The 26,935-nt window shown below is 34.4% G+C and overlaps 1 protein-coding gene across 1 annotated transcript in view; it reads left to right on the forward strand.

The window, feature by feature from the left end:
- The window catches only part of CFAP47 (cilia and flagella associated protein 47), a 356,696-nt gene that overhangs the window by 25,677 nt on the left and 304,084 nt on the right, over positions 1-26,935 (forward strand). The window contains exons 16-25 of the mRNA XM_068422067.1: positions 169-299; positions 1,445-1,567; positions 2,933-3,064; positions 4,321-4,398; positions 4,925-5,069; positions 6,389-6,483; positions 16,336-16,504; positions 19,672-19,772; positions 21,003-21,168; positions 26,532-26,724. Of these exons, the coding sequence (XP_068278168.1) occupies positions 169-299; positions 1,445-1,567; positions 2,933-3,064; positions 4,321-4,398; positions 4,925-5,069; positions 6,389-6,483; positions 16,336-16,504; positions 19,672-19,772; positions 21,003-21,168; positions 26,532-26,724 (1,333 nt within the window). The remainder of the gene's footprint in view (positions 1-168; positions 300-1,444; positions 1,568-2,932; positions 3,065-4,320; positions 4,399-4,924; positions 5,070-6,388; positions 6,484-16,335; positions 16,505-19,671; positions 19,773-21,002; positions 21,169-26,531; positions 26,725-26,935) is intronic.

A 26,935-nucleotide genomic window follows, 5' to 3' on the forward strand; every position in this document is an offset into this window, starting at 1 on the left:
TTTTACTTAATTCAGCATACTGTTCAACACCTTTGAAATGTAAGCTTAGTCTTTAGTAATAGAAGGTGATTTCACTTCAATGTACCTACATTATTTCTAATTATACAATGTAATTTGTTAATTGTACATGTGCATGCTGTAACATGTAAATTCTGCACATTTATTTAGGCTTTGTGGAGGCCTATAGAGATCTGGAGTGTGAAGTTGTTTGGCATCCAGGGTTCAACTCTCCAGAAGCAGGAGAATTCAACTTGTGTGTGCGTAAAGGAAACACAATTAGCTTGAAATGTTTTGCGAAGGTAACAGTTCATACAGCAGATTGATTTAGAGAAGAAAATGTGTGGTTTTTTTTTTTTTTTTAAACAAATAATTTCTTAAATATATTTCTATTATCATGTATTCAAAAAATTCAAATAATTTCATATGGCTTCTATTTGACATGTTTAATAAAAGAAGATTGCTCCAAAGATGTGATGGAGAAGGCAAGACAAAGACAATTTCCCTTTTTCTGGCTTTCAATGATATGCTTCCTTTGGCAGCACAACTTAGTGGTCCTTGTGTATTAAGTGGTAATTGTTTTTCTTGGCTCACTTAGTTTAACCAAAGGTTGAGAGGTGGTATAATAGTTCTTTAGATATAATTTAAAGGGATAAAAATCAAGGTGTGTGTGGGAAGATATGTTTCAGAGCTTCAGGGTAACAACAGGCTGTAATGTAATTTTGTATTGTTATTTGAACATGGTATTTGATAATTTGAAAAGCAATGTTCTGGATAGTCTTCTGAACAGTGAAATTCATCTTAGGTTAATAATTTGTTATCTTATGTTGCATTCCAGGGAATGTGCAGGAGAAAGATTTTTTTTTTTTTTTTTTTTTTGTACTGTATTCTACTGGCTGCATGCTCTAGAACTTCTATTTCGAGAGCCACAAAAACTTTTTCTTTTTTTTTTGTTGTGCCTGCTTTCTCTCTTTCTCTTTTTCTTTTTTTTTTTTTTTCCCCAGTACCTTTTTTCTTTTCTTCCTCTTCTTTTGAAGCCTTGGAAATTGCCATATCTAAACCAGGATGTTTGTAAATTAGAATATTGGCATTTCTACTGCTATTAAAATCTCTGAAGTATCTTGTTTTGATCACACGCTTAGGATTAAAAAAATCATGGCACTTGTGCTGTTAAATTAAATTTAATTAAAGTATTTTTATTTGTCTTGAAGTTAGCCCAGAAATATCTCCGGGGTTGTGTCTGTTCACTTTGAATCTAGATAAGCTCAATACATTGAGTAAATCTTGTCTCATGTTTAAACTGTTTGTCTATTTGAATAGTTCTAATTTATGCATTTCCACAAGTATATTTGCTCACTATGTAACGAAAAGAAAATTAGGCTGAATTATTTATTTGTACTTAGTAACAGGTTATTTAGTTTGCTTGTTTTCTCTTCTTTTTTTATAGCTTGGTACCACTAAAGTTCAGTTCATGGAACAAACGATACCCTTCAGTCATAGTCCAATGGGTTTATCTACTTGTAAGACAGCCATTCTTCAAAACATAGGACACAATCATGCATACTTCCAAGTAAACTAAAATTATTTTTAGCATATTTAATTTATTGGGGTGGGGAGGAAGAAGGGAGTTCATTTTAACAGATCGTGTTAGTTTTATGTTCTCAGTTATTGGATACACACCTACTTAAGTTTTTGGCTGGTTTTCTGAAGAAACAAGATTTATGTAAATAGGAATTCTATTCCTCTGTCAAATTTGGATTGATGGGTAGATGGACTGACAGACAAGCAAGGTGATAATGGTCTAAAAGATTCTGGAAGTTTCATGAGAACCAGTGGTGAGGGTAGAACCCCATACAGTTACAGCTTGGGTGTTTTTATATTTTGGGGGACAGAGCAAACTGGCTAGTCATCCTATTCATACTGGCTGCCCAGTCAGTGCATGCGTAGACCCAGACTAGTTGCAGCAAATGTGATTACTTTGCTAGACTAACATCTGATAGGAAGATAAGCTGTATTACGAATTGGATGAGATGAGAAGGATGCCACAGTAGGTAAAGACATAAAAAGCGAATTAGTAGGAAACCTAACCATACTAGTTCTCCTGATCACAGAATAATTTGCTGCATTTATTTAGTGAAGCAAAATAATTTTCATTAAAATCCTCATAATTTTTGTTAAATTATTATGGTACTAGAATCTTGATTGATTTATTTTGATTTGTACCACATTTCTCTGTTTATCAGCTGAGCATTGTAATAACGAGTATTATTACTACACTCTTGGAGGACGGACCTGAAAGAATAAATCAGCATAATCAATAAGACAAACAAACAGACATATCCAGCCTTTTAAGCCTCCACAATTATTCTTAAGCCAAGAGATGGCTGGTTGGTCTTGGTCAGTAGCACTTGTGTAGCTGTACTTCCAAAAGTTATCTGTTTGGAGTGCATTAGAAGAGAACAAATTTTTGTTTTATCCTAACTGATTGTGGGTAAACTGGATATTTACTCCTAGTATTATTACTGAATGTTACAGTATTAGGATCCTGTGTCTCATCTTCTTACTGTGAATGGCAGAAAAGAGGTGATGAATTTGTCTGTCACTGAAGAAATGCTTTGTAGAATATTCTGGAGACTTGCTAGATAGCAGGTCTTAATTTTAATAACTTCATGAAAACAACTTGAAAACCAGAATGTGAAATTTCCAACTGGTGTGCAAAAATTATTTCGTAGTAGAAACTGACAGTCGTCATGTTTAGGAATCTCTTCCTTTATTTTGTTTACCTGTATTTGTACCCCAAACTTCTAACTCCAAGTTAGCATTATATGTTCTCCTTGTAAGAACGTAAAATCTTCATGACAGATACATTGGTATTTTTTTTTAAAAAAACCCCATCTTTTTCAGTATTACTAATGTTTCATGTTTGTGTTTGAAGGTTCTTGATTCAAACCCACTGCCCGGAATGATGATCTCCCCTTCTGAAGGAGTGGTACCTGTGGGAGGCCATGCTGATCTCAAAATCTGTTTCATTCCGAATGCAAAAATGAGTTTTGATACAAGAGTGGAGGTATTCAAAACTGGAAGGACTTTGTCTTTTGAGTGTTAAGTTGTGTGTTTATGCGTGGAGATGTGTGTACATTTGAGCATCTTTTGGATTTTATCTCCGGTCTTCTAATGCTTTTTAATGGAAAAAAAAAAAAAAAAAAAGACAAAAGGTTTTCTTGCAGCAGTTGATGGCTGCTGTAACCTGTTCTGTTATTTTGGTCTCAGTCCTGCTCTGAAGTATCAAACAACCTCTCAGTTTGAGCTGATTCATATTATACCATTGGCTAGCTGTTGAAACTAACGTGTGATTGTCTTCAGAAGATCATGTAGACATATCTGCAGTTTTCATGATCTGTAGAGGAGCAGGACTGGAATACTGCAGTGTCTTTAATTTCTTGACTTCTTTTTGTGGTCATCTTAGAGGCAGATTTACTAGTCGATTTGATTTGATAAGGGGAGTACAATAAACATCTAATCCTATTATGTTTTCTGCATGCCTGCTTCATGAACTGTCCTTGGTCAGATAAATGAGAACAGGAAAAAGGATGCTATCATGGGGCTGATCTTTACTACCTTTTCTGACTCTAATCCTGGATTCTCCATTTTCTGTGGCTGCCTACATTATGCTCGCTAAACCTAGTATCCATTTCTTTTTTCCACTTCTAAAACAGAGTTAGCATTGCTTAGAACAATAGTATCTACTTTGTACCAGCACCTCCATCAAGCGATTTGTGTTGTGATATACTTGACAATCCTCACAGCTGCTGGATAGATCTAACCCATCCACTCAGCTTTCTGCTGTTGGAGAAAACTGTTCATTCTAGTGATACAGCCTCCTGCAATGTTATTTTTGTTTGCAGAAGACTGGTCTTTCCTAAAACTTTTTTGGTTTTGTTGTTGGTTGTTTGTTTTTTTTTTCTCCAATTGACAGTTATGACTATCCCAGACATGGTATGCCACAGAGGCATGAGTGGTTCTTCTTTGAAGCCACATCTCACTGGAATCTGTATATATATGCTCTAGGTATTTTCTTTACCTCTTTATATTTCAATAAAAAAAATGCATTATATTATAAGGGCAGAGTTATTTTCATATTTTCATTACAAATTATGCTGAATGTCTCTCTCCACTTTATGTCTGTGGGGTAGGTTCGTTGTGTTTTTGTTTGTTGGTTTTTTTTTAAAAAAAACTTTTTTTCCTTGTAATCATGACAGATTTGGCGAGATAGTTATGTTAAAATGACCTTGTCAACAATCACACTGTTGTCCATTCACTTAGGTAGCAGTGCGAAATTCAGGAGTACTAATGCTTAGGATTGGTGGATGTGTAGAGATCCCCGAAATAAACATTGATGTGGTACGTATGAAGAATTTGTAGCAATTGGTAAGATTTACAGTGTTTTGCTTTATCTAGATGTTGAAGTGGCTCATCCCTACTTCATATTTTTTGTTTTTTTCCTATACTAACTTCCTGAGAAAATTATCGAAGAACTTAGGAAGAGGAATTAAAAACTCAACGTACATATAACAGTTGCACTAAATGACAGCTGACAACTTTAACTTTTGAACTTGACACTCTATATAAGGTAGTTATAGGAAAAAAAAATGCAATAAGGGGAAAAGGAATCCTCTGATCTGATTACTGAATGATGAAAACTTCCCTGATGATGTAACTGTACTTACGTATTGAATTCTGAACTGTTGCAGTTTATGTCCTGGAAAGATCTTAAAGATAAGGGTTATGCAAGACAATTGATTAACCAAGACTCTTATTGTGTTATAAATTGTGAATCTTTGAACAACTATATTTTTCACATTCTGTTCAATTATAAACTTGACTTCACAGTCCTTTGACCCAAATATTTTTTACTTTAAACTTACAGGAACTATTTGACTTTGATGGTGTTTATGTGGGTTTTACAAAATCCATTCCCTTTTTGCTGCAGAACAAAGGACAAGCATGTACCAAAGTGGAGTTTGATTTTTCTATGTATAAGGATTTTAAATTGAATGCCAATGACCATTCAGGTATTTGCTTTTACTATATCAGAATTTTCATTAAATAAAGAATGGATAAGACTAAGAGAAAATCTGTCAGACTATTTCTGGTATACAAATTTTCTGATTTAAGAAAACCTAAAGCAATTATTTTAAAAGAGGAGACATTTTGGTTTGCCTATAAAATGACATTTGCGAAAAATAAGCATTTGGAAAATGTCAGGTTGCATGTAGATTTTTTTCCTAATGGTACAGGGTGTCTGCAAGTTAATCACAGGACCTCTGTTCTGCACGATGCTCAACAGAGAATGACATTGGGGCAATATGTGCAATTAGATTGCTATTCTTTGTTTCTTGATAGAACTAGCGCAGATTCTTATGCTTCACTCATTGTTGCTCATCCCTTTTCTACTTCAGTCCTCGCATCTCCTTTGCTGTTCCAACATCTTTATTCATGAGAGAATTTTGCAGCTATGCTTATATGGCCTCTTGTCCCTGAGAGCTCAGGAAATCAGGACTCTTTCTTTTGCAAGACAGTATTATAATATTTAGTTGTACCTTTATGTAGAACTGTATGTGGATGACGACAAAAAATGATCTGACGAGAACAGAGGGGTTTTCTTACTATGTGGTGGACTTCAAGGGAAGGTGAAGGCTCCTAGTCGGTCATCTTAACCTGGAAGAGAACTGTAAGACTGTCTACAACGGGAAAGTAGCCAGCATGGGAATTGACTCATTGCACATGATTTCTAGATCAGAGTTTGTGCTTGAAACAAGCAATGTGTCATCCAGTCAGGTCCAGTACTGTTCAAATGGTGAATACTGGATGAATACTGATCCTGGTGTTCCAGGAAGAATACTTGTCTCAGAGGAATGTTACCTTGTTTATTGGAAACCCATGCTTCTGCCAGTGCCTTAAAATTGGACATGAAAGTCTGAAAAATTAAGCACGCCTTACTGGTAAACTTCTATAGTGTAGATTATGATTAGAAAAACAGGTTGAGCCAACTATTTTTCTCCCTGTGGTATTAGTTTTCATTATTTAGTTAGCTATTTTTGCCTAACGCTTTTAGTCAAAGGTAAATGACTGATTTTTTTTTTTTTTCCTAAAATATAGTGTTCTCCCAATTTAATAACTTTAATGAAAGTTGCTGGTGATTAACACTTGTCAAAATTACCTCCAGAATCCTTATGAGAAATACTATATTCATTTGTAACTTTGTGAGTAATATTTAACATAAAAATATGTAGATACCTTATGTTGGAAATCACTTTGAAGTATTGCAACCATTACAAAGTTGATATTTAGTGTAATAACGTGTAATTTGATTCTGAATTTTGTTTGACAGTGGTTGACTGCTGTTCTTCAAAGCCTTATTTGTATTCGGTTAACTTAAAGGGAAAGTCAGCTTTGCAATGCTTATTGTCCTTCACACCAAAAGAGGTAGGTTTATGGGGCAGTGGTGACTATGCTAACTTAGAATAATGCTCTGTGATATTTCTGTGGTGAAAGAACATAGATATTTTAGAAGCACATTTTAGTGTGTGCAGTAGTTTTGTAACAGTAATCCAATTCTTAAGAAAACAAGTTCTGAAATAACCTTTATATAACTTTTGCTGGTTTCCTTAAATGTTTTCATACACAAAGAAAACACACTTTCTAAATGACTTAAAAATGGAAAAGGTATAAACTCAAATTGAAGTGGCTTACCACCCGTTTGTTAAATCATTCAACAAACTGGCAGCCATTTTCTTTTTGCAGCTGTTCGTGCTTTAACTCTCAGATGACTGAGGGACTGCAAAAGTAGAGGAGTTTTGTGTGTCGTAAAGATTGGCAAAGTTGCTTTCTGATTGAACTATTTGGGGGAAATAAACTGAAGAGATGAGACTTCATGGGTTAGTTTTAAATCAGTAAAATAGCATTTTATTGGCAGTAGGTGTCAACAGAGAGTGCTGTAGCAAATTTTAAATCTAAACCTATTGCACAACGCTTTAGAAATGGAGGGTTTGGGGTTTCCACATATTTGGAGAACAATGAACTGAAACAAAACTTAGTCTTTCACATTGTGAACCAGCTTCAGAACAAGCAACTGGGGACCACTTCTACAGCACATAAACCTATTGCATTAACTGCATTTTTACCTTAAAAATAACTGATTATTAGAGATAATGCATCTTGGAAGGGTCAACAATATTATTTTTTCACTTTTCCCCCTCCTCTCTCCTTTCCAGCACTTTAGTTTTTGAATAAAAGGGAATTGCTTTGTTCAAAGCATCATTCAAATAATATTTGCATATTACAGGCTGTGTCTGGTAACACTGTGATTTTTTTTCCTCTTATTACTGTCAGCTTAGATTCTGTGTACACGTGGAAGCTATTGTGAAATAACTGATGGTATGAATTTAGAGCACATTCACTACTCTGAGATAGTTTTTCCTGACAGAACATGAGTCAGTCGATTCAGAAAAAATGAGCTATTTCAAACCAAATTAATTTCCTCCTACAGCATAGCAGGCCTTGAGCTTAGGGGAGAAGCGGTAGATGTCATAACTTTAAGTATCTTGACACTGTCTGATGCAACATTCTCATAAGCAAGGTAGTCAGATTTAGACTAGATACAGTGTTAGGAAAGTATGTAATTGTTTGCAAAACGGTGCATACAGAATATCACCGGTGACCTATTGTCAAACTGGAGAGAAACTCAGTAAGGAGAAATGCTGACATTTTCATATAGGTAGGAAGGGTCAATAATAGAAATGCAAGACAAGATAATGCTGTTGGAGTAATCTATATGTGTGGTATTGTAGATCACAAGCTGAACAAAAATTAAGAGTAGAAGCAGACACCATACTGATTTATATAAATAGGAATAATGTTAGTAAAGCAAGTAAAATAATTATTCTAATCAGTGCTGACAGCACTTCAGCTGGAACGCTTTTCCCATATGGGATGCCATGCTTAAAGAAAGAAATGGGAAAACTTTCCTTGGAAAGAAATTCCAAAAGAAAGCAATGGAAATGATCAGAAATCCAGATAGCACAAACTGTGTTTAAAAAAAAAAAAAAACGGAACTGACTTCCAGTATTTTGTGGAATATAATTTATATATGCCTGTTCACTGCAGTAGATAGGTAATGAGTAGTGGGTTTAAATTATGCTGGGTGGATTAAGTTAGATATAAAAAATCATTGTAGCAAGAGTTGAATATTGGAATAAATTACCTGAGAGGATATCTCCAATATTGAAGACTCTTAAGAAGGGGTTGGATAAGCATCACCAGAAATGCTTCATTCTGTCCAAAGGGGACAAGTCATCTGTAAGACAATCACATTTATGCATTGTAAAATCATATTCTAACAGCATGTTGTTGCTCCAAAGATGAAATTCTGGCCCCACTAAGGCCAGTGTTAAGGCTTTTAGCAAGAGACAGTCACTAAGGAGTATTGTTATAATTGCTAAGTGTGACATTCAAACCAGTTAAACAAAAACTAATACAAAGAAATATATTTTTGGCTTAAAATGATGAAATTGGAATGTGGAAAGGCTAGCTTCCCTTATAAATAGAAAGAAGTACATAAAATAGTGTAGAGCCATGTAAAAGAAAAATGCGGAAAAGATTAATTGAACTTTTAAGGGGTAGGTATATATTATTACTGTTCTTACAGCCAAGCTTCGAAACTTAATTAGTTTTTATTTTTATTTTACCAGTAAAGTCCTCTGAGATGTGTTTTTCATTTACAAAAGGAACCTGTTGTAAGAGCGTTCTCTTAAAGAATATTTTTCAACTTAAAGTCATAAGTATTCAACATGATTTGAAATTTTTTATTCTTATTGAAAGGTTATCAATAGAAATGAGAAACAAAATGGTGCTTTGTAACTGCCAGTTAGCTTGTAGAAAGCCATAGCTATAACGCTAAACAGAGAAGGTAAACGGTTGCTAAAACTGTAATGCCCTTCTGTAAGAACTTTCCAAATCTCCAAGTTTCCATTCTTTCCTGTTTTTAATTTTGTGTCATCTGATTGCTGTGGAGTAGAATATGCTTTTGAGGAGTTTGTTCTGTTTGTGGATTAGATGGGAAGAAGGTAATGACGGTACAACTAATACACTAGCTTAGTTAAGCTAATGGTTCATTTTCTTGAATTTTTTTTTTTTGCTTCAGCATCTATACAGAAAATTCAGTTAGAAGTTCTATGAAAATAGAATGCCACAAACATACTGATTTTAAAATGGTAATAATTGAGAATAATTTTTTAGCAAACAGAACAACTTCCTTCAGAAGTAAGTGAATAAAGTACTTCAAAAAGGAAATTTTCTTGGGGTACCTTATACCTCATAACGAACTAATAAGTGCTGCTTTAATGAAATGTCTTTATTTCAGCTTCCCCTTCCCTCTGTGTGCTCACAGTCTTTCTGTCTCCCTTTGCGCAGAGTAACCTCACTGGACAACCAGTGCCTCCCTTCTGCTCCAAGTGTATTACTGCCTGCCTATCAGGGGACAGCTTACTTATTGCTAGGCAAGACATGCCCAAACACACTTACAACTTACAACCTGCAGGTGGTCACAAGTTAACATCACTGAGAGTTAGTGCAGCACTGATAGCTGGCTGCAGTAGCACTGACTAATGTTAAATTAAGTTAACTTTGAAAACTAAATGTGTTGCCCAGTATGGCATGACTAAAGAAAGCATCTGGAAGTATACATACCCCCCAGGATGCTGTAGCTTTTCTTTGATTTAAGTCCTGCAAAGTAGAATACTAATAGAAAGCATAATTCTATTAAGAAAGTGGTCCAGGTACCAGCATCTCTTACTGTGATCAGAAACTCTCAGTAGTTACTGATTCTTAAAACATTTCCCATCGGATCAGATTTCTTTATCATTCTACCTCATCTAGATTTCCCCCTTTTCTCACCAGATTTCTTCCTCTTTTTTCCTGACTTCCCAGTCTTGAAAAAACTCTAGTCTTCTCTGCATATTGAACTTCCCCTATTCAGGTTTCACACTTGCAACTGCTATTTTCTTCCTCTGCACTTCAACAGCTGTTTCTCTGATCTCCTCACCATTTTCTGGACAACTTCTCTTACCCAGCTTACCTCCCAGCTGCTACAAACCTTCTGTGTCCCATTGAGTCGCACTCTTTTCTGTCCACCTTCTGGTTCTACTAAAACTTCCTGCTGTTTTAGTCATTACTGACACCACTACCCTATAAACCAACAAAACCCCACTATATTGGTGTTATTGCTAAGAAAGCAGATACTAGAACTAAGGAAAAATTAAAACAAAATAATTCGGAAGCGTTGATTAAAAAAGTCACAAAAGCATGAAATTATTTTAATATGCTTTAAAATGTTATTAAAACTACTTGAATTATTAATGCAAGGTTTCAAGTAATTGAGTCTTGAATGCAATCTTGAATTCTGCTAAAAATCAACTTGGCAATAGCTTTCCTTCTGCCTCAAAAAGCTTCAAATCAACAAATGAAATAAATATATAGGAACTCTGAATACCTCCTACAATTCTCACTAAAACTTAGTATGTACAAATACATGTAACATCAAAAGACAGTCTTAGAAATGAAGTATATTGGCACGCTTATAAAATAATATCTAAAAATTTTTGAGATAATTCTCCCAATATTCTAAGTGGTAAAATGAAGTCAATGCATTATAGATAAGGCTAGGATGCTACTCATGGCCTAGCTGTGCCTTCCTGTTATTCCAGTGTCTCAGAAGGTGTTAGAGGTGACAGGGCTCTCCACCTCCCTTGAGAGAGTTTAACCTTGATGTTCGTTGGCTGTGAGTCAGAGCTGTAAGTGAAAGCAGTGTACAAATATATATATATATATATATATATATAAAAATAGGTAAGCTAGCAAATAATTCTTAATGTCATGTTTGTATACAGGTTGGATGCTGCTTTCTTTTCTGTTTTGATATAATTTTATTTGAGGGACACTTCAATTATGTTTTAGTTTTTTTTCACTGCAGTGTAAGGAGGTTTATCCAGCTGAATGTCTGATGGGCTAGGCAGCGTTCTCATTTCAGAGCTGAATAGAAAAAATTTCTAGTAATTAAACAAAACAACTGAACAAAACCAAACAAAAAACCCCATGACTATCTGGCCAAATATCTGTTGTAGCTCCTTCATCCCTATCCAGAGACAGAGCTAAGAATTATTACTAATAATATTATTTATTGATTGATTGCTAGCAATGCTTATTTTTGAAGTGAGTTTTAAATTGTACTGTCCAAGAAGTACAGAAGCATGGCTTTTCTGACCATGACTCTCTTTCTGCAAGCTACCTGTCCAGGTAACAGTGAGGAGCACCTCATTCCTTTGGTTTTATGCCGTGGAAAGAGGCACCATGTGATCACTTTAAATATTTACTCCTCTTCCTTTCTTAACTGTTACTGTGTTTCTCCAGACAGAATGTTCCACCTGCTAGCAGCAGTGTCATGTATGGTCTGGTAAGGAAAGCAGGCAAAGCAAGGTGCAGGAGTGTACTGCTTCAAAATTACTTTTTTTTTTTTTTTTTTTCACCCTGCTGGAAAATAACAAATTCCATCATCTTGGAAAAAAGACAAAATACACAGCTGTGTAATAATGAAGCCAATGAGGGCCTTTGATTGAGATAAACAGAGCAAGTCACACCTGCCAGGGCTTATTGCTTAAGCTTTGTGTAGAGAAGTGACAGGTGGTGGTTTTTTTTTGTGGGTTTTTTTTTTTTTTCATTTTTAATGATGTATTTTTTTTTTAAATGAAAGAACAGAATTCATGGTGTAAGAAATGAATTATACGGAAAATCTGCAGCTGTGGAATTACAGGGTATTGCTGGTGCATCATCTCTGTATACATGGGAAAGATTTATTTTTATTTCAGTGTTTTGAATGATGGCTTTGAACACTAGTTACATTATTCATTGTGGAAAGCTGCTTATCTGTGATATAAAGCTGGGGAATTTAGGCTGCATGAAAAATTTAAGTATGTTTTAAGGAAAAGATCATGTTAAATCTGAGGGGAGGTTGAGAATGTATGTTGTAAACAGTTATAGGACATAAATCCATGGTTTTGCAGTTAGGTTTACATTTGAATCAAACTTTTTTTTTTTTTAAATGTACATTACATTTTCTCTCCTTGTGTCACTGCTGAATCTGTATCTTGTTAGTGTTACAAATAATGAAACTTTAAAATCAGCCTTTGCCTTTACACAAAAATTCTATGACTTTTAATGCTTCAAGATAGTTGAATAGACTGCATGTTATTATATGATAAATACAGGAGTAGTATCCTTTTTGGATAATAATAAAACTATATTATTAACTATATATTAACTATAACTATATAATATTATGTAATAATAACTTAACTTTAAGTCCTAACTTAGCTTACTGCTTTGCTTGCAATTCCCTGTGAAGTTGCGCTTTAAAAGCAAGTACTGTAATTTCAGGAAGATGTCACGTATTCTTTGTGCTAAATGAACTATATGATTCCTGGATTTGACAGCAAAATTTTTATTCAACCTTGACAATATGTGCTATATTACAATAATAATTAGCAAAATATATTTTATAAAGCATAAAATATTGCATTGAGGTACTTAGTAAAGATAGAAATGAAGTAACTGCTTTGAAAGTGTTTTTTGAAAATAATTTTTTTTTTCTGCTCTCAGATTTCCCCACCTCAACCTGACAACTGCTCTTGAGTTTATTTTTTTATGCATGAATTTTATATAAAAGACTGTTTTAATTGTCATGGGTGCTGGGGTAGTTGTTCCCCCTTGTGTTTCTTTCAGTATATCGAGTATTTAGGCCTGAGGCAGGAAGCCATTCAGCTATGGTCACTTTCCGGTGTTGGGTTTAGAGCTACCACACACTTTGTATCAAACCTATTTCATAGATTCAGAAGAGTTTCGGTAGCAGAGCTTTCTTGATCAGATAGATATCTTAAAATCAACAACTTTTATTTGTTTAGTAATTCTAGCAAAAAAATTGGAAGGTGTTTTAAAATGCCCCCTAAATAAAAGTTTGGAGGAATATCAGTTTTATTTAAAGAATTGTTATCTTCTAGTGGCAGCCTACACAAGCATGTCCTTTTCTGGCATCCTGTGGAGGTGTTCTATGTGAACACATAACAAAAAGCCCCTTTGTCTCTTGTGACTATTCTTTTTAAAGCTTCTTTTGAAGTATTTTAAATGCTAAGACTACCACTTTGTAGATGATGCCTCGTTTCCAATTAACATGTGTTATTAGAGTAAATCAGGACAGGAAAAATATTTCTTATAATGATATAAGCAACCTTGAGTGTTTGTGAAAGAGCTCTCTCTAGGCTGCTTGCTTCCTGCCCTTCCATGTATTCTCTGGTTTAGGAAGTTAAATGCAACTTCAGAAAAACATCTCAATAGATAAATAACTGTAAAGTATTCATAGATTATTTAAAAAGCAACTGCAAGTCCAGTAATACTATAAGGACCTTTTTTTTTTTAAATATTGTCATTAATTTTGAGTATATAATCTTATAAGAGAGAATTTTCCATTATGGAGTTTTAGAGATTAAAAATGAATCATGAATTTTTTTCTTAAAATATGTACAGAAATAATGACTCTACTTACAAAGTGAAGTCCTAAAAAAATGAAATTAAGATTTAATTCTGTTTCAATAATGTGTGTGTATGTATATGAATTATAATATGATTTCTAGATATATAGAATTTTTAAAGAATTTTTCATTTGTAGTATAGGTTAGTTAATGTGCAGTTAATGAAGCAAAGATACATATGAATAAAAGAAAAGGTCTATGATTTGTTCTCAGTTATACAAATACATTTCTATGAGTTATGTTGGCTCTGAATTTGCACCATTGTACTTCAAAGCAAATGTAGGTTTTCAGTCAACTTTGTGTCCCACATGTAGTGAATTAAGTGATTGTCTTGCACATGGTTTTGTTTGCCAGTTCTTAGCAAATAAAACCCTTGTTGCATAGTAAGACTAAACCAAATTTTCCTGATAGTGGGGATGAAAACCAAATTTTGAATAGCTGCTTTGGGAGAGAGATAAAGGAATTCCACCTTTTGTTGTCTGACCTAAACATACCAAACATAACAGCAATGATGAAGAACAATTGCAGTGCAAGACTGTACTCTTCTGCATAGCCAATGATGTAATGATATCTATTATAGACTAAGCATTTGAATCTTACCAAACTTTAAAAAATTAGTATCATTATATTGTTATATATGTCATGCATGCTAAGGATGGAAAGGATTTTCTAGCTCACATTTTCACTGCAGTTCTTGACAACAGTGTTTCAAGTGTTAGAACTGCCCATGTAGGGAAGTACCCACTGACTATATGGAGCTGCCAAGGCTGGGAGGAATCTCAGAACCTGAGATGTGCACTGAGACTGCAGTCATCTGCTCTCTGTTCTCCTTACAGTGACCCATAATACTTAGGAGATGTGGCAGAATCCTCATATTGTGTCTATGTTGTGACACAGATGTACGAGATGCTTGACCTAGAGAGTCCTGTAAATTTTTTTTTCCTCCCTCTCTCTCTCTCTGGTATTGGTTCGCTTTACAGTTCTCTCTTACATATGCATTTTAACAGCTATCAAGGTTACCAAATAACTGTGTATTTGGCTTTATTCTATCAAACATCTTTTACGTTTTTGGAAAAAGTTTTAAAAGCTTTTTTGGACAGATTTCAGTCCTGAAATGCAATGGTTATTAGTTTCAACCGTAAGAAAACATAGTCAGCTGTTTCTTAAAACCGTAAGGAGCCACTGTTGTTAGTCATGTGAAATCATGTATTTCGCACATACTTTGAAGTGAAAGGAACTTCTAAAACTATGAAGAAAAGATCATTTTCAGTCTAATTTTTAATTATGTGGTTTTATGCCACAAGAGCATATTTTGAAAATGTAATTCGATGCAGTATTTTATATGGGTGATTTGAGGTACTAAAAATAGAAGAGTACGTAAATCAAACCAGGAGACTTTTACTCAATCTTTGTTTATGACACCCCTCAAGCATTAGTTACTAAAAAATATTAAATGGCATTTGTCATGTTAATTTTGAAAAGTGCAAATCTGTGTTATAAAATCTAATCATTATTAGTATATGTCAAGGGACTGTAGTGATCTTACTAGAAAAACTTGCCCTCATCCTGTGCTTTCCTCTTGCTAAGCATGAATACACAAAATGTTCCTCAGTGCTGAGCACACATCTCGCTTGGCAGGAGCTCGTAATTGTGTGTTACAAACCCTGCTGGAACTCCAAACACTAAGTGCTGCGTTACTTGCTTCTCATTATCTAAGCTCGGAGTTGCTTCTGTTACAGATGGGTACGTGCCTTGTTTCCTGGCTTAGAACAAAAATATTTTTTTCTTACCTGTCATTTGTAGTCATTTATGTATTCTACTCACTACCACATACATGAAAGTGAAGCATGATGTTTGCTATTTTCTGCAGTTTTTGAAAGCTTTTAAATGATTTATAACTTCTTCTGTATATCTGGTTTTACTGCAAATTTTAAGCAGCACACAGATTATACCGGCCAGAGTCCTTCCTGGAGATTTCATTGTTATTCAAGGTGAAAACAGGACTGTAGAATCTGAAGGACTCCAATGGTGGTTTCAGTGTTGAAGTTTTGTTTTTGCTTCTGTTACCTTTGTTATGCTTATCCATACGTTTTTGTTTGGAGAACATACTGCTCTAATGTGTTGACCCATGGAAAGACAGAGTGAGAGGCAAGAGATACCTCTTTGAAAATGAGCTGCAAAATAAATGACAAAGGTTTTAAAAGTATTTTTTTTGATGAGATTTCTCAGTTTTGAATCGTGCTCCATCTTGATCTTGGAGCCCATTTTGCTTATGCTGTGTATACTGTAACAGCTGACCTTTTCAACATTTGAGAAATTGAGAATTTATGTATCTTTGTTTCCTCCTCTTTGCTCATGCTCATCCATTTGGGCCACCATTCCAATATTTTTCTGCTCAGGAGAGCAGTTGGAAAGGAACACAATGCACTGATTTACCAGAAGCCTTATCTGTAGCTGTGCTGATAACCCTGATACTTTTGGGCATGCAGTTTCTTCATTGGTGGGAGAAAAGATGTCTGGCCATTGCTTACTTAAAGGACTGATACTGGATGCTAATAAACAGCCATCCTATTAATATCACGATCAGGTGTCCTAAGTTAATTTCAATAATTCTTCTGAAATAGTAATACCACTCAGGTGGTTCAAGAAGTACCTACAATTTCTTTGGGAAAGTGATCCACAATGATATTTTGTCCTTTAGGTGGCAGTATATGACTTCACTCTTCCACTTAATACTCCTCGAGCTGACTTCCCATCGACACAGCCAAGCCTGGTATCTGCAGCTTCTGTTGGATCTGTAAAGCACATCGTTGCTCCTCAGCCACAGGCGGTGACTGTGGCTGTTCCGTTCTGTAAAGTTAAAGCAGTTGGTAGGTAAACTAGGGACTTCAGCAGATGGTGGATACTTATATTTGTAGTGATGTTTTTGCTTGTATTCTAACTGCAGAGAATTACTGCTTAACTGAAATTTGATTGATAATTGTATAATTTGTAAATTTCTTGAAAACTTGTAAAATTTTCAAATTTTCATTTGTATTTTTATATACATGTAAAGCTGAACGTTCTATACGTAATTATGATGTGCTGGGAAAATATACTTTTTTTATACAGCCATTTGCCTTGTATAAAAATTAGTTTACCAAATCTCATTTGTGTTTCTACTAATTCATTAGTATTTCTAGACCTTATCATGCAGACCCCAGTATTTACAGCAATTAATCTGAAAAGTGTAGAATAGTAGTATGTCATTCATATACTCTTTTTCTAGTCTTACCCTGTCAAAACTAGGAGCTCTAGCTATATTTTAAACTCCTTAAAATGCCTCTGACTGGCCCTGATCCCATCTGAGAGAACTGGGGGTAATTTAGTCCATTTGCTTCTGTTTACTGCACTCTTCTGGCCTGTCAGAGTTTGTTAATGGCCGAAGTTACAGGCCATTTGCCTGCAGCAAGAAATTGATATCTTAAATGATTCTTCTCTGCTTCTCTTAGAAATAATTTGTCGTTCTCTTTAGTCTCCTGTATGATCCTTATAGTCATATAGACCTACACATTGTGAATACTTGAATCCACTAGCTTTCCTCATCTCAGTTTTTAATATGTAGTCACTGTTTAATTGAGATGAGACTTAAGTGCTGTCTTCCTGGAATGATGTTTGTATAATGTTTAAACATCTTGGGAGCACTGAAGGGGGCTTGGCTAATTAAATGCATAATGTGGGGTAAAAGCAATTCCGATTTATTAGGTTTTATCTATGTTGGGTTTTTTTGTTCTTTTTTTTTTTTTTTTTTTTTTCCTCTGTGGGGCTTTAACTTAAGTCTTACTTTTGAGATCTTTTAAGATATCAAGGGAATCAAAGAGACCTTTAGATCCTGTGATGGAAGTAAATTCATATTAAACATTTCTAAATATATCTATTTTAAGAACATGTAGGATAAAGATAAATGCACATATGTATATGAGATTATTAGAAAGCAAATCTCTAAGTAAAAAATCATGAATCGAAGTAACAAATTTCTAGTGTAGAAGTGATTTATGTGACCTGAAGAAAAAAAAGAAAATGCTTATTTCCTTTTCCCTCTCTCTGTGGAATAATGAATCTATACAATCAGTAAGTCTCATTAATAAAAGACAATCTTATCTAAATTTTATCACAAACTTGTAATTCTGCCACATAGAATTTCTTCAAAGTACCAGTATAGGCCAACAACAAGTAATCACAGTATTAAAGTGAATATATAATACAATGAATCAATCAATCAATCAGGTTGGAAGAGACCTCTGGGATCATAGAGTCCAACCATTGAATACTTTCAATTCTAAGAAAAAGTTGAAAAAATAAAGTATGGCTTCTATTTAACTTTGAGTATTGGAATTACATTCTTACTGGGAATTTTGATGGGCTGGGAGGAGAGAGAGAAATGTAAATAAATGTCTTGAGTACTCAGTATTTCACATAATCATACAGATGTAGACATCTAGTCAATTTATTTTTACTGTTAAAAAAGAACTTGATAATTTTATTACATTCTGACAACTTAAAAATTATATCTGTTATTGATTCATCATTTCAGATTATCACTTTAAAAGCTAGAAGTGGGTAAGATGCATCTTGCAAGGTCTAAATTTTGATTTGACAAATATGCCTAATTCTCACTACTGTGTGCTTTAAGGCACATTTGTTTTCCACTCTTACAATTTAGTTTTTTTCCCTGTGACAGTTTTTGTTGTTGACTGGGATTCAGACTGCACAGGACAGTGCAGTTGGCACTTAAATCAATAGCTTATATCTGATGTTTGTATTCGGGATTGGTCACCCTGAGAAAAGAATCACAATAATCTCAGAGTAGTCAACCCAGTCTTTTAACTTCAGTGTAGTCAATATGTATTCAATCCATCATTTTTTTTTTAATATTTTTGAGAACAAAGTTTGTAGACTCTTTCAGCACCTGGGAAAGAAAGCAGGTCTCTTAAATACTTGTAAGACTTTTCCCTTGGAGACTGCTTATCAGTATGTAAGAAAGCACTGAAAGAGGTAAAAAAAAAAAAAAAAAAAAAAAGACAAACCAAAACAGAAAACTCTACTGGAAAAGACACAAGCCCTGCCCTACGTCAGCCAGACACAAAGGAAGAGGACATATTATCAATGTAATGATCTCATGTGAGCTGACTTTTTTTTTTTTTTTTTAATAATCAATCTCTGTTTTTTTCATGGGGTAGATAATTTCCTTTCCTTTCCCCCCTTTAACTTGTACAGGCAGTTTCTGTGAGAGGTAAGGACTTCACGAGTGACATAGTTGCACATTGGTGGAAGCATTCCAGCAGATCAGGTTCCTACTTTGAAACAATATTGGTTTATAGAGTTTATATGCCTGTGCTTTAGAGAAATACCAATAGTATTGTTGTTTACATAATGAGAGATATGTGATTAGGAAATCCTTTGGGCTTTTTAGGGGGAGAAGAGAATTGATCAATACACTTCCTCACTGAGTATGAAACACTTGCAGATTTTAATAAAAGGGTACTGTATGCTTGCTATGTTCATTTCCAGTGTTTAATCAAGAGGCAAAAATGAGACTGTGGGAACATATTCCTTTGTTTTTCTAAATCCTCACTTTAAAATTAATTCCTTTGTGAGTTTCTTTGTTCCAGCTACATGAAATTAAGAGAAATGCTGTTTTTCACAAAATCTTTCTTTTCTGATTATTACCATTACAAAAGTAAATGCATTCATCTGCAATAGGAAGATCATGTGACTCTGTTTATAGCATCTGTATATGAAGGAGAGATGCTGTAAGTCTTGTAGATACAAAATTTAAAGAATTTTAATGTGACTAAAGGATCATAATAAGATAGGCAGTTAAATTACAGTAATTATGTATATAATATGGGCACAATAGAAAGAAAATACAGCTTTAAAACAAGGGGAGAAACATTTCTGGTAAACATGCAGAAACAATGATTTTTATGAAGGGACTTTGAGGAAATATTTGTCAAAATAATGCTGTATAAACATCTTAAATTATTTTTTCCAACAGTACTTAAATCACAATTGGAGTTCTCCTCAATGGAACTTAAATTTGTGCAACATTCAAGTGGCATACATTTCAATATTGCTGATGAAAGTCTGAATTCTCAGGTATGTAATCACAAGTGTTGTTATAGTTATTCTTGGTTATAGCTTTTAATTATTCAGAAATAACTTGGAAAAGAATACACTTTTGGAACTCAAAGTTCAATCATGATCCAAATATATAGTTTAAATATTTAAAAGTTTTCCCGTTGTCATTTTGTTCACTTTTTGATTTTGTGTTTGTCTTTTGATAACTAGAAATTTTTCCAAAACTCAAAACTGGGCTTGTCTTGACTTTCTGATATATGAGAAAGCGTGGGAACCATGAGAAACTGATGATCAATTGTATAAGAAATAGCTTACTTCCAAAGACTTTCTGTCTCTACCTGTACCAGTAAACTAGACAGTGACAGTACAGGAATGCAATGAATGTGCCATGATGATCCATACAGTTAAACTGCTGTCCCAGTAAGGTACTGATCTGTGCCACCTGGCACTCTCCCAAAAAATTCCTGTCCGTGATTTAGGGCTTAATGGGAAAAAGGCACCAAATCGGATATTTGGCCACAGCCATTCTGTTTTGGAGCATAGAGAATTTGACTGTACAAATGCAAAACATACCATAACATAATTTATTGTTTCTAGTTCCCAAAGGCTTTGTTTGGAAATTGTAAAAAATGATTTTTGACAATGATGAAAACACTTGAAACTCGTTTTCAAGTACCTTCAGAAAACATTGATAATACAAGGTCAAGGCCTTTTCCTAACTATGGCTGTGTTAAGAGTTGAAAGAGTAACTCTGAGATAAGAGAATGGAATTTTTTTTTTGTTTCCACCGTTGTCTTATTGAATTGAAAGAATGGGTTTTGAAAACCTATTCTGAACTTGCTTTTTCAACATATCCACCTGTAAGTCTAGATGTCATGAGCCACGTGTTTAGTGCTTGCTGTGCTTCATTTGTATCAGGAAAAACTCCTCATTTCTGTTTGGCTGAGCACTCCCACCATGATGCTTTGATCTATTTACCTCGCATAAATAAGATTTTTCCATTCTGCAATGAAACTATTGCTCTTTGTAAATGTGGTGAGTGACTGGAAAGCATCTAATCTGTGCTGATAGGCATACTCATCTTCTCACCTTACAGATACAATAAACTGGGTTCTTCATTGCTTTCTGGTGCGTTTTTGCTTTCACTCTGATCTGATTGCAAAAAGAATGCTTAGGATAGAGCAATGTGAGAAGTATCATGGTGTTTGCTGCTTTCCCTCTTTTGTGATGTCCTTTCTCTACAAATATTTACAGAAGCTTGACCTGAAGAATATCTCAAAGCAACAGTTGACATGGAAATTGAATTGTGATGATGCAGGCAAAAATATAGAAGATGGTATTTTTAAATTTAGTCTGCAGAGTGGATTTCTTGATCCAGGACAAAAAATCAGTATTGCTGTATTCTTCTGCCCTTGTAAGTAATCTTCTGAATTCTTCTACAGATAGTTTGGCCAATATACCATTTTCATAGATTTGTTTAAATGACTTTTAATGATGAATGCTAGTGCTTGATTTGTTTTTTTGAAACTAGTGCTTGTTTTGATTAACTTTGAGTTAACATGACTAAATAAACTAAAATGCCAAAAGGAAGGTTTGTTTTGGTTCTGAGAAAATAAGACAGCTGCAGATCTAACACAAGGCACAGAATCACTTGATAGCATTATTTGAGAAGTCTGGTTTGCACATATAAAGCATCAAGTTTTACACATATAAAGCATCAAAGGCTGGGATAGCTGAATTGTTTTCAGTACTATACCTTCATGTGTATTTATGTTGACTGACTTAGATACTAAAGCTTTCCAAGAGTAGTTGGAATGTGTGTGAATTTTTTTTTTGAAGTGTCCGTAATTTAGGTAAGAATGGAAATTTCCTGTCTCAATGAGATACAAAATCACTTAATGGTATTTTCTGAGTAGTCTGATCATGCAACCAGACCCTAAGTGAGAAACATAAAACAGATATCTAACAAAACTTGGGAGCATGCAGGAAGATGGTAATCAACCACATACATCAGAAGAGGAATGGCAGAACATGAATATTAGGATTCTCCCTTATTCCCAGTCAAGTGTTTAGGGTAGAGACTAATGTAACACTGTATTTAAGTTGATAAAACCCACCAGTGTATGCAGCTGACGCCTACAGAACTTGGTCATTTTGGCAGTTTTAAGTGGCTTACTTTTGGGGCCCCAGCATTCTCAAGAGGAAGAAAAGTTGTTTTGTCAGCTGGATCTGATCCCGAGTCAGCAAGTGAGCATTCCTGTCCTAAAGAAAGATGTTGCTGCTATCTTTATGACAGAATTGAAATCTATAACCTCAGTTAAGCACTGGGAACAACTTAATGTAATTATAATTAGACTTGGAAGATAAAAAGAGTAAATCTGTATTTCTAGATATCTGGTGATTTTTAGGGCCCAGATGAGCATAGGGTCTCATTTTCTCATTTCTAAGTACCACTCTGGCATTTAAGACAGAGGAAAATTAAAATAATTTTCTAATACTATTTTGTGCAGCAGCTGGAGAGGGATCATGAATAGGTGAAAGGATCATCCATAAGATGGTTCTTCTATTTAGGTGTTTACATCATGAGAATGTATTGAAATTGCTTGTATGTTGCAAAGACTGTGAAGCAGAGAACAGCATACAAAAATAAAAGCTAATGTTTTGAATTACTGAATAAATTGTATGTGTAAATGCAAATGTATATATGTAAATACAACTGATAAATAGTTGTCATTTGAAGTTTGTATTTTCGCTGTGTTCCCATGTCTTTACAGAAAATCATGAATAACTGTAAAAATCAATTGCCCTTAATTCAATGTTCTACGAATTTTCCCATGATTTATAACCTACTTGTGCTACACTGAATATAATTACTCTTTCTTGTAAGAGAACATTAGATACATCAAAACCCCCACAGGAGACCTAGTTCATAAATATAGTGTGCTAATCACCTTAATAGGTTTGTACTGTAAAGTCATAGTATGTGGGGGTGAATAAACTTTAAAATGAACTTTGTGTGTGCATTAATTTTATTTAAATATAGCCAACATTTATAATAATGAGAGTGCAAAATGCTATAGTAAGCTACAGTGTTAAATCAAATGCAAGAGTTTATATAATGCATGGTAATATGATGCTGCTTGTTTAAAAAAAGTATACTAAACTTAATAGAGATTCTCAGGAACTGAAGGTATATTAATATGATCCTCTTCTGCTGTACTATAGTATAATTCATTAACAGTATATGAAAAATTTCACTATATCTTATTATGATATGAAAAAACTTACCTGCAGCACAGTAAGTTACAATAAAATCTATACTCTGGATCCCATGTGAAAAAATGCGCCAGTAAGTTAAGAGGAGTTCAGTGCCCCTGGAAGATGTGATGATTATGTAATGGGCACAGATGACCATCGTGACCTCCATCTTCTAGTTGTTTTTTTTTTTTTTCTGCAATAGTAAGATATTAAATAACTATGCCCTTTAACAGTTTCTGTGGAGAAATAATTAGTTTACTTCTGATTTTTTTTTTATTTTATTGTTTGTAGGGCTTACTTTTAAGTTTTAACTGCCTGCGACTTTTCTTTGAAGTCTATATTTCAGTGTATGGAAGTTCTTCATTGGCACTCGTTTATGCTGAAAGTGTATATAGGCAATGAGGCATGAATTATCGGAAAGTCCAAGGCAACTAAACTAAAAATGTTTATTTGGGACAAATGTAGGAACTGAATAACAATCTAATACAAACTTGAGAGAGTGAGAAGAGCAGATGGTGATTTTAATATCTTCCCACACACTCTCGAAAGATCAAAACCCATGCTATTATATAGTTAAGATTTCTGGGGGGAAAAAAAAAGTCAAAAATTAGATTTGTGCTGCTAGAGAGGAAGAAGTATATGGGCATCCTTAAAGACGCGGCCATTTAAACTAACTTTTGCTGCTAGTTTAAATTGCAACTGAAACAGGTAGAGTGGAAGGTATGGGAATTTCCCTCCAGAAGTGTGTGAGCAATATCAGGAGAACTTACATATGTGTATAACTGACTTTCAGCAGAAATGTAATCTGTTTATGTTTCTATTAGCCAGGAATCTGCATAAATTATAGTCCCAGGGTAGCATGCTAGGGAATTGGGCATTCTGAACTGATGGGCTTTCTAGTGCAAATTTGACTGAAAATGAAGCAGCTAATGAATGTATGCACATATGTACTTTGAGAAGTTGTGTTCCTTTATTCAGAGTTTTTTCTAAGATAAGGCAATGGATGCTTATTTTCCCTAATAAGTACGTCTAGAAAAGACGAAGTGGCAATTTCCCATATAATTCTACAGATTTTGTTAGCCCTTGACAAATTTAGATTGGCAGATTTGTAAATACCATTACAACACCCTAGGAAAATTTTCACATCTGCTGGACTGCTTATTGTTTGCCCTATAGAAATTAATGGTGGTATATCAGAATAGTAACAGTCAAATAGTAACAATCAAAGTACTGTCAAAGCCTTGACAGTAGTCACGAAAGATGTGATTAATAGAATAAATTCATGACTTCAACTGTTAGTTCAGTACATAATTCTCATTAATTTCAAATTAATTTATTTAACATGAAATATCCTGAAAACATTGGTCCTAGGCATTATAAATGAATGAGCAAAGCTTAATGGAATCATTCACTTTTTTTCTCTTTGTGTCTGTTTACAATGAGGACAGTAACGCAACATCCTGGTGTTTCTGACATAAGCAATAAATTACTGGCTAACATATTATGCAGAAATTTGATGTTAGTAAGTGTGTGGAGCCACACACAGGATGATCAGCGATGCAGAATAAGTGCAGTCTGTTCTGCCTTCTGAGTCAGGGATTCTATGGTAAATGGATGTAATCATGTAGTTAATTGATTTGTTAAAACTGTTATGTACAGTATGGATGAACAGTTTGTAAAAGGAAAGTTTAACACTATTCTTTCCTAACTTTTGAGGGTTTAACTTTGGAACTATGGTAAATATAAATATTTTAAAATGTAAGTTAGTGAAAATTGCATATTCTTTGGTATTGACATATGCTCCTCTAGTTTTCTTCCATCATAGCATTCCATTCCTATAGCATTTATTGGTTATGGCCTTTCACTTTCCTTTACCATATGTCATACATGTATATGAAGATAGGATACCAGTTTAGTTAGAGCACAGCTGTAGGACAGCAGACTGTCTGGGTTGTATATGGGAGTAACTTGTATAGCACATCTTCTCTTACAAGCATGTCAAAAATATCCTGTTTGGCTCTTCATACGTCTCCATGACCTTTTCTGATGCTCTCTCATCTTTCTCTCATAAAAGGGCTAAGTCCCAGAAAAAGGTGTGTTCTTGCTGTATCAAAACCTAGAAGCGTAAGCTTCTTAGCCTTCTCAGCAGTATTGTCTCCTAAAGTTGATTTCCATTTAACAGGGAATTAGCTGGATGTTGCAAACACTGCAGCAAGTTCCCATTTAATCTGGTTTTCACTTTGCCAGTTTCATGTTTTCTGGTCTGAAACGAGAGGATCCGCAAGCTATGTTCTGGTGAGCTAACAGGCTTCCGTGAAGCTTCTCTGTTATCATCTCCATGAAGAAATTGGCTCTTATGAGGAGAGAATAAGACAAAATATTTTGAAGACGCTAGGTTTTCTTCTTTGTTTATGTAAACAATGGCAGCTTTTTCTCAGGCTGTGAAAATAATTATCTGAGCTAATCTCAGGAGAGCTTGTCACATGTCTTTTGTTTGCAGTGACACATATGTGCTCATACAGACACAGAAAATACAAAATTATTTGTTTTGCTAGCTCTTTCCTTCTTAAATATTAGGTGAGGATGTTTCCATACTTAGTAATCTGATGACAGAGGGGAATCAAAGGGAAAGGCGTTTGTCTTGAAAATTAAAAGATTGAACTTTTTTGGGTTGTCTTATAACATGTCATGCAGATTTGTTTCTAAATACAAGAGGTATTCATTAGTTGGCCCTCAAAATTGTTTATTTTGCTAGCACTTCAGCAGGCGGGAATGACTGAAAAATTTGGTAAATGGCACCGCATGGTTTGGAACACCATTTTGACAGTCTAACGGTTGCGGAAGGAAACACCTCACTCCTGTATCAGTGATTTTCCATTCCAGAGAAAACTGCCTTGCGGCAGTTAGCAAGATGTCATGGGAAGGGGGCAGAACACAAGGAAATGGGAGATGCTCTCAGGAAGGGTAGAACCAGTCCTGTTGGCTTGTGTGAGGCTAACTTGGCAACAGCATAGGTTTTAGAGTCATCTGTTAAAGTGTAGTGATTGCCATCTTTGAAGGCACCAACTTTTTCTTGTCTTGGCAGTCAGATGCTTCTGATATTTATTCCTTTATAAAATTAGCATTCACTGTGTTAGTTACTGTAATTTATAATATGACTGCAATTCTTAAAATGTTGAAAAGCGTTACATTGATGGTATATGTAAAGGCATATTAATACTGTAAATGAAGAACTCAAACTTTGAAAAATTCCTGACAAATTAAAAAAAGCATGTATATCTCTGTTTTGCTACAGGCAAGTGTTCTAAGCTTACTTAATAAATAATTCTTCTGATACAACATTTACTGAACGTTAAGCTACATTTTGAGTAAGAAAGCAATACTGATGACTTTTTAAAAAGAAGTCAAAAACAAACAAAGTCAAAAGCTCTTACTATAACTCTTTTAGTTGCATGTACTTATGGTAATATAATTTTGTGTTTTGTTTTTTTTTTTTTTTTTCCCCCACCTTTTTAACAGCTTGTCCTGGGACATACACATCTGAAATATCAGTGTGTCTAAAAGATAATCCATCACATTACAAAATAACATTGTCTGGCACTGTGATATCACCAAAAATAAATTTTGATCCTCCCTTTTTAATGCTGATGCCAGTTCCTTTGGATGTGAAAACTGAAACAGCCATCAATATCATTCCACAAGATTATTTAAGGTAAAACTCTCAAAATAAATTTATTACAGAAATCCTGAATAACTCTTGGTTTTGTTCTCTTCTGGAAAAGTGCATTAATTTTTGTTTGCGAAGCTCAGTATTAATTTTATGCTCAGAAGAGGAAAGAGTCTGCATATTTAAGAGAAAATTGATGTAATTAATATTGCTGTACATTCAACAAGCCGATGTTCTGTTCTCAAACCATTCCTGC

This window comes from Nyctibius grandis, chromosome 2, assembly GCF_013368605.1.
Source record: "Nyctibius grandis isolate bNycGra1 chromosome 2, bNycGra1.pri, whole genome shotgun sequence".
Lineage (NCBI taxonomy): Eukaryota > Metazoa > Chordata > Aves > Nyctibiiformes > Nyctibiidae > Nyctibius > Nyctibius grandis.